This window comes from Macaca thibetana, chromosome 3 (genome assembly GCF_024542745.1).
Source record: "Macaca thibetana thibetana isolate TM-01 chromosome 3, ASM2454274v1, whole genome shotgun sequence".
Classification (NCBI taxonomy): Eukaryota; Metazoa; Chordata; class Mammalia; order Primates; family Cercopithecidae; genus Macaca; species Macaca thibetana.
This window is the reverse complement of record NC_065580.1, coordinates 155,167,983-155,181,900: the sequence shown is the minus strand read 5'-3', so window position 1 is coordinate 155,181,900 and position 13,918 is coordinate 155,167,983. Positions and strand designations below refer to the sequence as shown.

Here is a 13,918-nt window from a genome sequence, read left to right as displayed (position 1 = left end):
TCCCAGCTACTCGGGAGGCTGAGGCAGGAGAATCGCTTGAACCTGGAAGAGGAGGTTGCAGTGAGCCGAGATCATGCCATTACACTCCAGCCTAGATGACAAGAGTGAGACAACCTCTAAAAAAAAAAATATATATACACACACACACACACACACACACACACATAGAGAGAGAGAGAGAGAGCGCACGCGTGCGAGCGAGCGCCGTAGTCCTTAATCTCTCCAATTGACACAGGCAGAGCCAGAGACTCGCGGCTGTGAGCAGAGGCTCTCCAGGCAAACAACCAGCGCTGAAATTCTGGTCTAGCCAGCTGTCAGCTTGGGCAAGTTACTTAACCTCTCTGTGCCTCAGTTTCTTAACCTGTAAAGCTAAAATAGATCATGCCTCATGGAGTTGTTTCAGAGAATATATGAGGCACTACATATAAAACTATTTAAAAAATTCTTGTCACATGGTGAGTGTGAAATTATTATTAGCTATTGTTGTGATCTCAAGTCTTTCTCTAACTTTATTTTATTTATTTATTTGAGACGGAGTCTCACTCTGTCGCCCAGGCTGGAGTGCAGTGGCGTGATCTCGGCTCACTGTAACCTCTGCCTCCCAGGTTCAAGCGATTCTCCTGCCTCCGCCTCCCAAGTAGCTGGGATTACAGGCATGCGCCATCACGCCTGGCTTATTTTTGTATTTTTGGTAGAGATGGGGTTTCACCATGTTGGCCAGGCTAGTCTTGAACTCCTGACCTCAGGTGATCCACCCGCCTTGGCCTCCTAAAGTGCTGGAATTACAGGCGTGAGCCACACTGTGCCTGGCCTTTTATTTTTATAAAAGCTATGCTTGCTACCGAGCTAGACTATAAATAAATAAATCCCCCGGGCTTAGTCCAGTGCTCCACCTGGTACGGCAATGATGATCACCAGCTGATAACCCTTCTATTAAGGTGCCCAAGATACCTGCACATCCAACTTTATAAATATCAATGATGTTAATATAGATCTATAAATACATAGGCAACTCGTTTTGAATGCCTGTTACAGCAGGGTGTGACTCGTAGTTTCCACTGTGGACCGTCGCAGTGTGGAGCTGGGGAAGGGCAGTGGAGGAAAGCTGATGTTTCTAGGTCATCACTGGGAGGAGGGTCCAGCCTCAGCAGCTTTCTCTCTAGGGGGATCACTGTGCTATGTCAGCCATCCTAGTGTCTAGCCCCTTTGGTGAGTGATCTGCATTTTAAAAATAAACTTTATTGACATATACACACATCACCCTGGCTTTGTAGGGGTGCTAAGGTCAAAACAGCATGTGGTCATCCCCTCCAGTGTCCTGCTCTGCCACCAGCACCGGGTCCTGGGTGAAGGGGTGTGAGGTGGGTAGAAACAAACCTGCTGTCTGTGGTCACGTAAGGGTCATCAGCTGACCTTTGTCCTTGCTCTGCTAGGTGGGCAGTGACTATACGAAGCCCCGGGGGATATAGGAAATGAGAGCAATGCAGGACAGCAAAGCCTGAGAGCTGGAGGCCTGAACCACGCTGCTGTAAGCACGCCAATTCCACAGCCTGCAGAGAAGCTCCTTCGTGGGGAAGGCAGGGCTTGAGTTGGGTTAGACCATTCGAAGAGTGTGAACTGCTGGGCACGAGGATGCGCACCCAGAATGACCGAGGGTGGTTGAGTTGAATTAATCTGGGCAGTGGAGACGCATTCGCAAGAACACAGGGCTCACCTGGAGGTGATCAGCTTAGGAAAGTTGACAAATTAGGACAAGCTTGGCCTCCAGCAACTCCGTCCAGCCTCCTCCTGGAGGATCAGCACAAAGTGGGTCCCACTGGCCACAGAGAGGAAGCAACAGTTCCATCACTGGGTTCTGAACCACTTCTAACTCCAAACAAGAGGCATTGCCATCACCACCTTGCGGTGCCCAGGAAATGGAGCGGACGACCTGGAACCCAGCTGGGAAGCATCAGTGAGTGGGCGGGACAGCTGAGAGGAGGGGTGGGCGGTGTGGGGGCAGGAGGCTGGGCCTGTCCAGTAGCTTCCTCCAGGACACCAGCTCTCCACGTGCTCTGCTGTCTGGGCACCACAGGGGGAATGAAGACTGAGGGAGACCACAGGCACTGATGACTACAGAGGAGGCAAGATGCCTGCATGGGGCCCGCAGGACACGTTTGTGACCCGACTCCATCGCCTCCATCCCAGAACCACCATGAGCCCCAGGCAAGAGCAGACACCGTTCCACCTGTGGCTGAGCCAGGTACCCGTCACCCCGTCCCCCTCTGCATGTGCCCGGGCCACCCACTGCGGTGGGGAATGGACAGTAAAGTCCAAGGATGGATGAGCGCGTCCCCTGATGCCAGGTGAAGAGAGCTCCTCAGAAGGTCCCTGTGGATGGCGTGGGGACACAGCTGCCCTTCACAGGTGGACCACCTGACACACACCCTCGTGTGGGCTTCACCCCCGTTCCACTCCCTCGGCCGGACCTTAGCACTCTGTTGGCACTTCCCAAGTGTGTCACCCTCAGGCCACCGCATGCTGGGCTCTGCCGCTGGGGGAGTCCAGGCCAACAGTCCCTGACATGTAGAATCCACAGTTACCCTGACCCCAGGGTCACTGGAATTTTTTTTTTTCTTTTGAGACAGAGTCTCACTCTGTCGCCCAGGCTGGAGTGCAATGGTGCAATCTTGGCTCACTGCAACCTCCGCCTCCCAGGTTCAAGCAATTCTCCTGCCTCAGCCTCCCGAGTAGCTGGGATTACAGGTGAGTGCCACCAAGCCCAGCTAGTTTTTGTATTTTTAGTAGAGATGGGGTTTCACCACATTGGCCAGGTTGGTCTCGAACTCCTGACTTCAGATGATCCTCCCACCTCGGCCTCTTAAAGTGCTGGGATTACAGGTGTGAGCCACCCACCTGGCCCCCTGGAAATACTTTCTATAGTTAATGATTTTAGCCCCAGGCCTAGAAAGGACGCTAAACGGCTTAAAATCATGTAAGAAGCACGTTAGGAAAGTCCTTTGCAAAGAACGAAGCAAGGACTAAGCGAGCGCAAGGCAATGTCCACCTCTTCTTTTACTTTTATTTTAAAATTTTCATTTATTTATTTATTTTGAGACGGAGTCTTGCTCTGTTGCCCAGGCTGGAGTGCAGTGATGTGACGGCACGATCTTGGCTCACTACAACCTCTGCCTCCTGGGTTCAAGTTATTCTCCTGTCTCAGCCTCCCGAGTAGCTGGGACTACAGGCATGCACCACCACTAACACTAATTTTTGTATTTTTAGTAGAGACGGGGTTTCACCATGTTGGCCAGGCTGGTCTCAAACTCCCAACCTCAAGTGATCCCTTGCCTCAGCCTCCCAAAGTGCTGGGATTTACAGGCACGAGCCACCGCGCCCAGCCTGCCTCTTCTTCTACGTTAATTGGCTGTGATGGTTGGTCACTTGCAGTGACCTGATGAAAGGGATGCTCAGAGAAGACCCCTGGGACTTCTAAGACAGAACAGGACTCAGGAAAAACAACTCAGCGTGTAGTGTTCTGTGTGCACATTTATTTCTTCAAAGATTGTTTGTGTTCCAGCCACATCTTCTCCAAAGGAACCCACCCAAGCCCGTGCGCAGGCTTGGTGCGGGACCGTCTTCGGCATTTAAAGTGCTATCGAGGAATACAATCATTGTCACGTAAGTTCATCACCGCACTCCAGTGTCAGGCCAAACCCTTCCGCAGACCTGGAAAACCTGCCGTTTTCTTCTCTTTTTACAATGCAGTTTGGACATAACAGTGGTAAACGACAAGCCTCAATGATGAATGGTGCGCTACTGCCCAGCTGCTGAGAGAACGGGGCAGTGTACTGTGTTTCCAACGCAAACAGTCATGGACCCAAGGTAACCTGAGTTTGCTCTGCAGGATTCCGCAGGGGCCTTGCCCTGTGCAGGCTGCTTTGGTCATCGTGTCTGGGCCGGTTTGGGGCAGTGGGGAGAGGGCCTGGCAGCAGGGTTGATGCCAGCCCCGAGGTCTGTTTTCCATCGGACAGAGATCCATGTCCTGACTTCCACCGTCCACCAATTTGTACTCTGAAGTTTCCAGATCAAGAGCCGTGAGATTATTACCCAGGAAACACCGGCCTTCGGTGGCCAGCAGTGTAGATTAATCTTTCCCTCTCTGCTCAAAGCAACTTTGCAACTCTTGTCTATAGAGGTGGCCAGTAAAACCCAAGCAAAAATCTAAATGGGCACCAAGGTGCCACTGAGTGGGCCTCGGTCATAAGGGATCGGGGCTGGGTTTGAACCCAGACTTGGAACTTGATTAAAATAAATTGCTCTGTCAAAACTCTCACAGCAAGTTTTCAGCAGGAACAAGAAGACGGCTACTTTTGTTATTGCTACAATAACACACACCTGTGTGCAGACACACATACCACACACACACACTGAAAGCTCCATTTCACTCCTCCACAAAGAACAGAGGTACCTCCTTAAACAAAGCAAACGGGGAAGGGTTGCAAGCTCATTAAAACCAACATGAGCACCCAGTTCCAGAGATACAGACACAGTTAATCTTAGTGTTCATGAGGAATCGCTTTTAAAACACCACTCAGCAAAACTTTCATCCAGACAAAAGCCAAAAACAAAAGCCCTCAAGCCGCAAAAGCTCGTAGAAGAGGTGAGACGATCAAGGTGATTTACACGTCAGTATTTTTAGCATTTGGTGGATAATCTTAATTTATCTTTAACCTTCACAACATTTACTTTATCATAAATACCCTACACCATGAAAAAAAAAACCTGTACAAAATAGCTTGGGAAAGAAACATTCACAGTATCAATACAGGCCGTTTCTCACGGTGCTACCCTGAAGCCAGCCTATGTGTTTCCTTTGCCTTTGCTTCATAAACTCCCTCCCACATTGGTGTTTTCTGTAACTTCAGAAAAGGCCATTGGATGGAGACAACGTGAGTGTGTCTACAGGAAGCAGAGCCCTAGACCTAGGTATTCAACAGTAAGCAGTGCTCATGGGATTCATCTGGAAATGGAATAGTTAAAAACTATTTTTTTTTTTTTAAGAGCAAGAAGGCTTAATACAAAATTCTGGGGCCGGCATGGTGGTTCATGCCTATAATCCCAGAACTTTGGGAGGCCGAGGTGGGTGGATCACCTGAGGTCAGGAGTTCGAGACCAGCCTGACCAACGTGGTGAAACTCCATCTCTACTAAATACAAATAAATTAGCTGGGCGTGGTGGCTGGCGCCTGTAATCCCAGCTACCTGGGAGGCTGAGGCAGGAGAATCGCTTGAACCCAGAAGGCAGAGGTTGCAGTGAGCCGCCACTGCACTCCAGCCTGGGCAACAGAGGGAAACTCCGTCTCGAAAAAAACATTTTTTAAATAAAAAAATTAAAAAAAACTTCTGATCTCCTCGCACTTGAATAGAGTACACCTGAATTCCAAAATCAAATAAAAAAGAACAATTAAAAACTTCGCATCAGTGTCCGAAATTCTGACACATAATATCCTCTGGGAATTCTTACATGTCTCAGGCTCTTTTTACCACATGGCCAAGAGCAGTAAAACTTCAAGTAAAACATTCAAGTGAACATCTGTCCCATCTGTCCCAAAAGACTAGCAGTGATGCCTGACTTTGGGGACAGAAACTTGGTAGTATTCACATATTTTGAAACTCCAGGTGCTTTTTTTACAATGATTAAAACTGGAATATAATTTTTAAAAACAAAGCAGGTTGAAAAAGTCATTTTAAAGTCACTTGATAATTCCTGGAACACCTAAGAAATTTGTAATGCGCATTCTAAAGTGAAATTCCTAATGTCCTTTTCTAATCTCTCCCCCTAAAAAAGAAGAAAAAAATTCCATAATTTTGGTTTTTATACAGGTTTTCACTAAAAAAGAAAAAAATCCTAAAATTTTGGTTTTTATATAGGTTTTTACTCACCAGTGGCTCTATTACCCCCAAAATATTTCATGTTTAAGGATTAACAAAAGAACCTACGGAAGGAATCTCGCCCATTTCCATCTCCATGACAGAAGTCAAGCTTTCATAATGGCCTTTTACATCTCTTTGGAGAAAAGTGAATCATATTAAACTGTCAAAAACACTTCACCCCAATGATGACTGTTCTTTAACCAGCATGTCTACGGGAAGTGGCACATTCAGGGCAGACCAAAGTGAAATCTGTGAATGAACTGAAACAGAAAGGCAACTGATGAGGAAAGCGACTGGAATGATACTTAGGGATATTCAAATGGTGTGCCAGGTGATCACGTTTTCCACCAAAACAAACCCAAACAAGGGCACCCCAACCTGTGTCCAAGAGGACTGTTCACAGCAAAATTCTGAAGTGCTCATAGAAAGAATTTCCTGCAAGTTTGGCCCATTTGTTATTAAACTTCCATTCCTAAGACTGACACCTGAGACACAAAATAATTTCCTCCACTGCCCTAAAAGGACTTTGTTTTGGCTACTGGAAGCATTTGGCAAAATCCATGTATGTGTTTGGTTACCGTTTTGTACGAGCGGTCACGTATGGCTCCTGACTTCATCCGACAGGCCTGCTGCGCTCGTTTAGCAAGTATGACAGGCGGGAGAAAAAAAACTTGGATGTCAACTTCTCCACTAGTATTATTAGAGCTTTTAACACGATAGAGAAAAATGTAAAAACCATGTGAGAATATATGTATCTTCCACTTGCAAGTAGGCTCAAAGTAAACTTAGAAAAGTGTTCTGCAAACTATGCATAGGATATAGTTAGTGTTCAAGTTCTATGGCTAATATCAAAGGTAGATGACTTCCTACATCTGTCATAGCGTCTCCATTCCTACCAAAATTTATTTATCCACATCCTGTCTATGTTCCACTTCCCTGTACTCAGGGCCAGCTGCATTTTTTATTCCAAGCAGCAGATGAGGAGAGGTGACCCACCCTTTCCATTCACAGTGACAGCACAGGGGGGCACCTCCTTTTTGTGACATGGTCCAGGCATGGACCAAAAATACTTGTTAGTGTAGAATAGGTAAACTGAGTCCCTCACACCTGCCCTCCACAATCCATTAGAGTACATTATTTCACTTATAATGTTAATCTCCTTCTAATATTGAACCCTAACTCTTAGCTTTGAGCACAGCCCATGCTCTGCGGCTGTCAAGTCTCATTTGGCATCTGGTGGCGAGTTGGGCTTTTTATCCTCTCTTGAGGGAACCTCCTGGCTGGAGACTCAGATTTTGTTTTCCCTTTAAAAGACTAGATGGTTGGAAGAAACCCAGCAAGACAAGCGGGGCATCTGGACATCAGGCGGGCACACTGGCTGCGTCCTGGTGAGGGTAGTTAACGCGGATGCACGTCTTCTGGCTTGGAGGTGATGACCTCAGGCCCTATGTGCAGGGCTCCACGGGGGCACCGTTCATGGTGTTCTTGTTTCTGTGCCTGGAGAGCAGCTTCTTGTTCAGGATCCTGGTGAGGGTGACGCCTTTCCTCCGGGAACCCTCTGGCTGCTCCAGGAACACAAGGTCATTGTGTGACTGACTCATGCCCGGGTCTTTCTGTTGATGCCGCCGGCGGAAGAACAGCTTTGCCCCTTTCCTTAGAATTCCTCCTGGAAGAGGGAAGCACAGGGGCTGGTCAAGTGGGCGGGGAATGAGGGGCTGAATGACTGCTCCAATGGGACAAAGGGAAAAGGAGGCTCAAATGCCTCTAACAAAGGGCAGGTTTACTACTTCAATGTGCTGTCACTATCTGCATGAGAAAAAAACAACTGGAATCTGGCTTGTACAAAACGAGATTTTTCAAGATGAAATGGAAAGGAGATTATAACAGTAGAAGCAGTAAGCCTGGACTATCGCTTGGTATCCCTTTCCAAGGATGGTATTTATATTCCTGATGTTTTTTGGGGATGGAGTCTTGCTGTCTGTCACCCAGGCTGGAGTGCAATGGTGTGTGCGATCTTGGCTCACTGCAACCTCTACCTCCAGGTTCAAGCGATTCTCCTGCCTCAGCCTCCCAAATGGCTGGGATTACAGGTGCGCACCACCACGCCTAGCTAATTTTTTGTATTTCTAGTAGAGACGGTTTCACCATGTTGGTTAGACCTCAGGTGATTCACGACCCTCAGCCTCCCAAAGCGCTGGGAGCTGGGATTACAGGCATGAGTCATCACACCTGGCTTATATCCCTGATTTTCTATCAGACCAAATGGAGGCAGACAGCTGTTGCCTCGGTTGGGACACCAAGGACACCTGGGTCCCTTCTGTGCCACCCACTTCCCCTCATTAAGAAAGGTGTAGGGGCAAAGAAGTACTGTGCCCCAGAAAGGATCATTACACTCATAAAACCCAATTAAGACCCTGAGAACAATGGTATTCACTTTCTTAGGAATGTTAAATAATAGTTGCTTTTTTGGGAATAAGATTTTATTAAAAAATAATTCCAGATCCTATCATATCTATTAGGCCATGCCATCTGAAGTTTGTCACTTGGGCATATTTGGCCTACAAAACCTCAATTTTGTGTCGTTTGATCTATCTGTTTACAGATAGATACAGATCTCTATATACAGATATTTATCTGGATATAGCTATCCATCAAGTAGTAGAATATGGAATAGAAAAAAATTAGCAGCAGCAGCAGCAACAATAATTTCAACAGCAATGATTCCTTAAAGATCAAGTATGAGCTAATGTAGAGGGTGCAAGAGCCCACTAATTTGCTTTTTCACAAATTAGTTTAACATCTTATTAACCAAGGCTGGCAAGGTTGAGGGAGTAAGCATTTCAGTCCAGCCTGTGAAATTCATTACCACTTGCATGTAGGTGGTAATGACTTTGAAAGAAGACAGGTCTGATCATCATGAAGAGGAGCTTTATTCTTAATGTGATAATTTATTCCCTTTGTGATAGGCATATCCAATAAACATCTCAATAGCCATGACATATGCAAATCGCCACTCACGTTGAGGAGGTTAAAGAAGGGGATGAAGAATATCAATTCCCTCTTCTAAATGAAATGCACACCAACAATTGTGGCATCTGAGGGCAGTCGGAGAAACCTGACCTAGACCTGCCTATGAATCTTTGTATAATCAAAGCCTGCTATGGGGAAAGAAGCGTGTGCCCCTGAGCCTGACTTTAAGCACGAACTACTGTGTCCCATCTGCTCTGCCCAGGTTACATACAGGACAGAAACTGAGAAGATGAAGGGCCGCAATGGACTGAATTTAATTTGATCAAAGCGGCCATAATTTTTAAAAAACTTGACTCTCTTAATACAACCAAATCACTTCTTCTGATGTATCATTTGGACATTTTTTTACAGTGATCTAAAGTTAGGAGCCTGTGTGCAGGGGTTTCAGGGACTGCTGGAAAAGGAATGAAAAAGGAGAGTAAATAGTATCAACGTGTAAATGATGTCCCCGTTGTCCGCAGGCCTAATGGTACACCTGTGGGACATCAGTGTCAGTTCCTGGAGTGATTCACGTCCCTGAAAAATGCAGCACGTCGTGAAAAACCAGCCATCAGTAGGGAGTGTTCTGACGGCTGGATAATGACCCCCAACTGGACATGGCTTTGGAGTTTGCCCAGTGGGGCAGATGCAGTGGTGCCAATGTGGCTAACTGCCTTTGCATCAGAGGGCACCTGCTGGGGAAATGCCCGGGGCATGGTGATAGGGGCTCCCAGGCAGAGGAACCCCCAGCTGTCAGGGGGCTCTGAGACCACCAGGTGACCTGAGGTTGGGGGATGAGGGGGACCCTCATGGTATTTCTGATCTGTAGGCACCTGCCTTGAAGCTCTGCTTTAGGCTGACCTTGGAGGCCCTGAAGGGCCTATGGACATGGGCTCTCAGGTGGAACGGGGGAGAGGAAAGGGTGGATCCAACAGCTTCACCTGGACTGCTCCAACATCACCCCCTTCACTTCCCAGGGGGAATGGGGGCCTAGGAGGAGGAACACCAACCCATCCCCCGGGTCAACCACAGACCCACGGTCTCAGAACCCCCAGCAGTGAGAGGTTCCTTCCTGCTCCATCTCCAAAGTCCATTTCATAGGCATCCCTGCACTGAAGCTGGCCTGGGGTCTGGAGCCAGGCCTGAGGTATGAGCAGGGACACTGTGATGGGCTGAACTTGGCTCCCCCACCCCCACCCAAATTCATATGTTACAGTCCTAACCCCCAGTACTTCACAGAATGTGACCTTATTTGGAGACGGGGTCTTGGCAGAAGTCATCAATTTAAAATTAGATCATCAGGGTGGCCCGTGATCCAATATGCCTGCTGTCCTTATCAAAAGGGGGAACTCAGAAACAGAGACAGACACACAGGGGAAGACATTGTGAAGGGTCACAGGAAGGACGCCACAGGAAGATGAAAGCGGGGCACAGGGCGATGCTTCTACAAGCCAAGGAGCGCCAAAGGTTGTCAGCAGCTGTCAGGAGCTGGAGAGGCGGGAGCAGGCTTTCCCACAGGGCCTCAGAAGGGGTGGCCCTGCTAGCACCAGCAGCTCAGACTTCCAGCCTCCAGAACAGGGAGAGAATCGGTGCTCCTGGTGTTGAAAACACCCAGTTTGTGGTACTTTGATACAGCCCTGGGAGGAGAGGGGGTACATTTGGCTTAAGGATCCAGGAACGCCCGCCATGTCTTCCTGTTCAGTCCTCAGAACCCAGGCAGACACCTGGAGGAGTGGGGGAGCGGAGAGGACAGTGGAGCAGTGTCCTCAGCCCCAAGCCCTCGAATCAGCCGGGCTCTAAGGACTACAGGCGTGCAGGCCCTTCCTGGAGAATCTGGCACGATGGGGTCTGGGGACACCGGGCATGAGCATTTTTCAAAAGATCCCAGGTCTTTCAAACATGCAGCTGGGGTTGCCCACTGCTAGCCCAGGTCTGGCCAAAATGCCACTAGTGCTTAGAGCACCTGGAGGCCACAGTGGACAACGCAGGGACAGGGCCAGGGCCAAGGACACGGGCACCGTACCTGCTCTCCTGTGTGCCGCTGCTCATGCTCCTTCACGCTTCACTCTGGGGGCCTGCAGACCACAGGGCTGTGTGGGGAGAAGCTGATGCAGCCCACCCGCAGGGCCCCACGCCACGCCAGAGACGCGCGGTGTGCCCAGGTTAAGAGGGAAGTGGGGTGTGCAGACAGGCAAGGCACGGCTGTGTTCAAAAGACCTCAGAACAGGAATAGGAGCCGGGCGCGGTGGCTCAGCCCTGTAATCCCAGCACTTTTGGAGTCTGAGGTTTGGAGAATCCCCTGAGCCCAGGAAATTGGAGACTAGCCTAGGCGACATAACAAGACCCCATCTCCATTTAAAAAATAAAAATAAAAAAATTAAACTTTAAAAAAAACAAAAATAAAATGGGATATGCACATTTTCAAGCAGTTACTTTAAGTTATGCAAGGGAAATCGAACTACAAGTGCCTAAACCTGGGAGGCTGAGGCAGGTGTTTTACTTGAGCACAAGAATTTGAGACTGCAATGAGCTATGATCTTGCCACTGCACTCCAGTCTGGGTGACAGAACAAGACCCTGTCTCTAAATAAAATAAAATAAAATAATAAAAATAAAAACTCCTTAAAATTCTAATTCTTGGCATATTAAGATGAAATAGCAAGGATTGCAGCCTGCATGTAAAAAGATGGTAGACAAGAAAGATTGGCACGGCGTGTTTGTTTTAACCTCACTACTGGCTCCAGTCCGTTGTCTGTCCGGACCCTGAGGGACTAACTTGTTTTGGCAGCAGATCCCCGCCCCAGGGAGCCCTACGCCTCTTCCATGGGCCACACCCCACCCCGAGGGGCTGGTAACAAGGTTATTTTCTGTTATTCCATCTTCACTCACGCTCTCCAGAGCATGTCTGCTGTTTTGTTAAATTTCTTTTTCTTGAGACGGAGTCTCGCTCTGTTGCCCAGGCTGGAGTGCAGTGGCGTGATCTCAGCTCACTGCAACCTCCACCTCCCAAGCTCAAGTGACTCTTCTGCCTCAGCCTCCCGAGTAGCTGGGATTACAGGTGCGAGCCACCACGCCCGGCTAAGTTTGTATTTTTACTAGAGACGGGGTTTCTCCATGTTGGCCAGGCTGGTCTCGAACTCCTGACCTCATGATCCACCCGCCTTGGCCTCCCAAAGTGCTGGGATTACAGGTGTGAGCCACCGCTCCTGGCCTGTTTTGTTGAATTTCATAGTTCAACATCAATGCCAGAAACCAGATTATGGTCATATGTGCCCATGTGCAAATCTTCCTGAAATCGTTTGTGTGACTTGCACTTTCCCCTAACCTGATAATTTGTCACAGCTTCTAGGGGGATGGCATCAACTTCTCATACAGGGGATGGTCATGTGCGGGTAGGGACTGAGGTTTGCAGTTCTGTAGACTGGACCCTCAATGATATCCCCCAGCCGCCTCTGAGGAAGGAGGCCTGATCCCTACCATTTTTAGGGTTGCTTTTGGTCACTGTTTTCCTACCTATGGGATTTTAAGATAGATTCCTTAATTAGCTATTTATGTCTGCTAGACTCTGTAGGGACACATGAGGATGCTAAGGTTTGGAGAGGTGGCTGTCTTTGGGTCGCACACTAATGGGGCGGGTGTGTAACACTGGGCTTTCTGGCTCTGAAGTTCATGTTCCCAGGCCCTGCTCTTCCGTGCTGCTAAGGACGGCATCTGAGAAGTGGCCAGCCAGGTGTCTGGAAAAATGGGCAAGTCTGTGGCCCCTGGGGAGGAGACTCCGGAGAGTGTGGATACATCAAAGCCCTTGGGGTCTCACGGAGCAAAGCCCCCTAATCCAGCAAGGACTTGGGCAGGATTCCCAGAACGAGTTGCATCTCCAGAGAGGCATGCAGGGGGCGGGAGAGGATTCCAGCCACGCAGACTCATCTCAGGCAGACTCATCGTCAGCCATGAAGGACCACCACACGGACGGAGGCCATTCCATTCCCTTTCTCCATAGCAATGGGAAAGCCTGTCTCGACTTGGAAGCAGATTGTTCACTGTCACCTTTCGGGTAAACGATGCAGGGAGAACACGGCCCCGGATTTGCCAGTGCACACTAAATAGCCGCCCCACGGTGGTTGCGAGGGACGGGGCTGAGACTGGAGCACGCTCTTGTCTATTGGGCAGTAACCCCGTATGGAATGTACCAGTCTGCCCACCTCGATAAGCAAGCCTGTGAGGTGTCGCTGTGTCAACCTGGCCGCAGCACCCAGAGATTCAACAGAACATGAACTGAGATGCGGCTGGGAAGGCATTGTGTAGATGTGGTTAACAACCCCAGCCAGTGGACTTTAAGGAAAGGAGAGTATCCTGGAGAATGTGGGTAGGCCTCGTCCAATCAGCTGAAGGCCCTAAGCGCAAACACTGGTTTTCCAGGGAGGAAGAAATTCTGCCTCAAGACTAAAGCATCAGCTCTTGCCGGGGTCTGTGGCCTGCCGCCTGCCCTGCAGATTTCAGACCTGTCAATCTCATGAGTCAGTTCCTTAAATATGTAACCTATGGGTTCTGCTGCTCTGGAGGACCCTGACTGATCCAGGAACTGATGGTCTGGATAATCAGACCATCTGGATGATCTGGACCAAGCACATCATCTGCTTGACTTTGAGCCTGCAGAAACTGTTGCCCTTTGCTGATAGTGAAGTTCACGCCACAGGCAAGAATAGCCAGTGCCATGTTGATTTCAGGAAGCCTGACTACTTGACTCTAGGCTACCTTCTCTACGCCAACAGCAAGAAGCAAGATTTAGACCTCACCCACAAGCTTCAAGATTCCTGAAGATAATCTGGGGGGGGGGGTTATGTGAAATTTGAGGCAAGTAACCAAGATTTTAAATGGGAGACAGGGAGAAGAGTAAAAGTCCTTCCCTGGTTCTAACAAAGTTTAAAAAACAAATCACAAGAAGGCTGAAGTATAAACAAATACATGAAAGAATTTAAACATCATCTAAATTATAGC

At 48.7% G+C, this 13,918-nt stretch overlaps 1 protein-coding gene across 2 annotated transcripts in view; it reads right to left on the bottom strand.

Moving 5' to 3' along the window:
• Positions 1-3,510: 3,510 nt before the first annotated feature.
• Positions 3,511-13,918, bottom strand: part of C2CD2 (C2 calcium dependent domain containing 2) — a 69,621-nt gene continuing 59,213 nt past the window's right edge. For both annotated transcript variants that reach the window (XM_050785689.1, XM_050785690.1), the window contains exon 14: positions 3,511-7,581. In XM_050785689.1, coding sequence (XP_050641646.1) covers positions 7,361-7,581 — 221 coding nt within the window. In that variant the 3' untranslated portion in view covers positions 3,511-7,360. The remainder of the gene's footprint in view (positions 7,582-13,918) is intronic.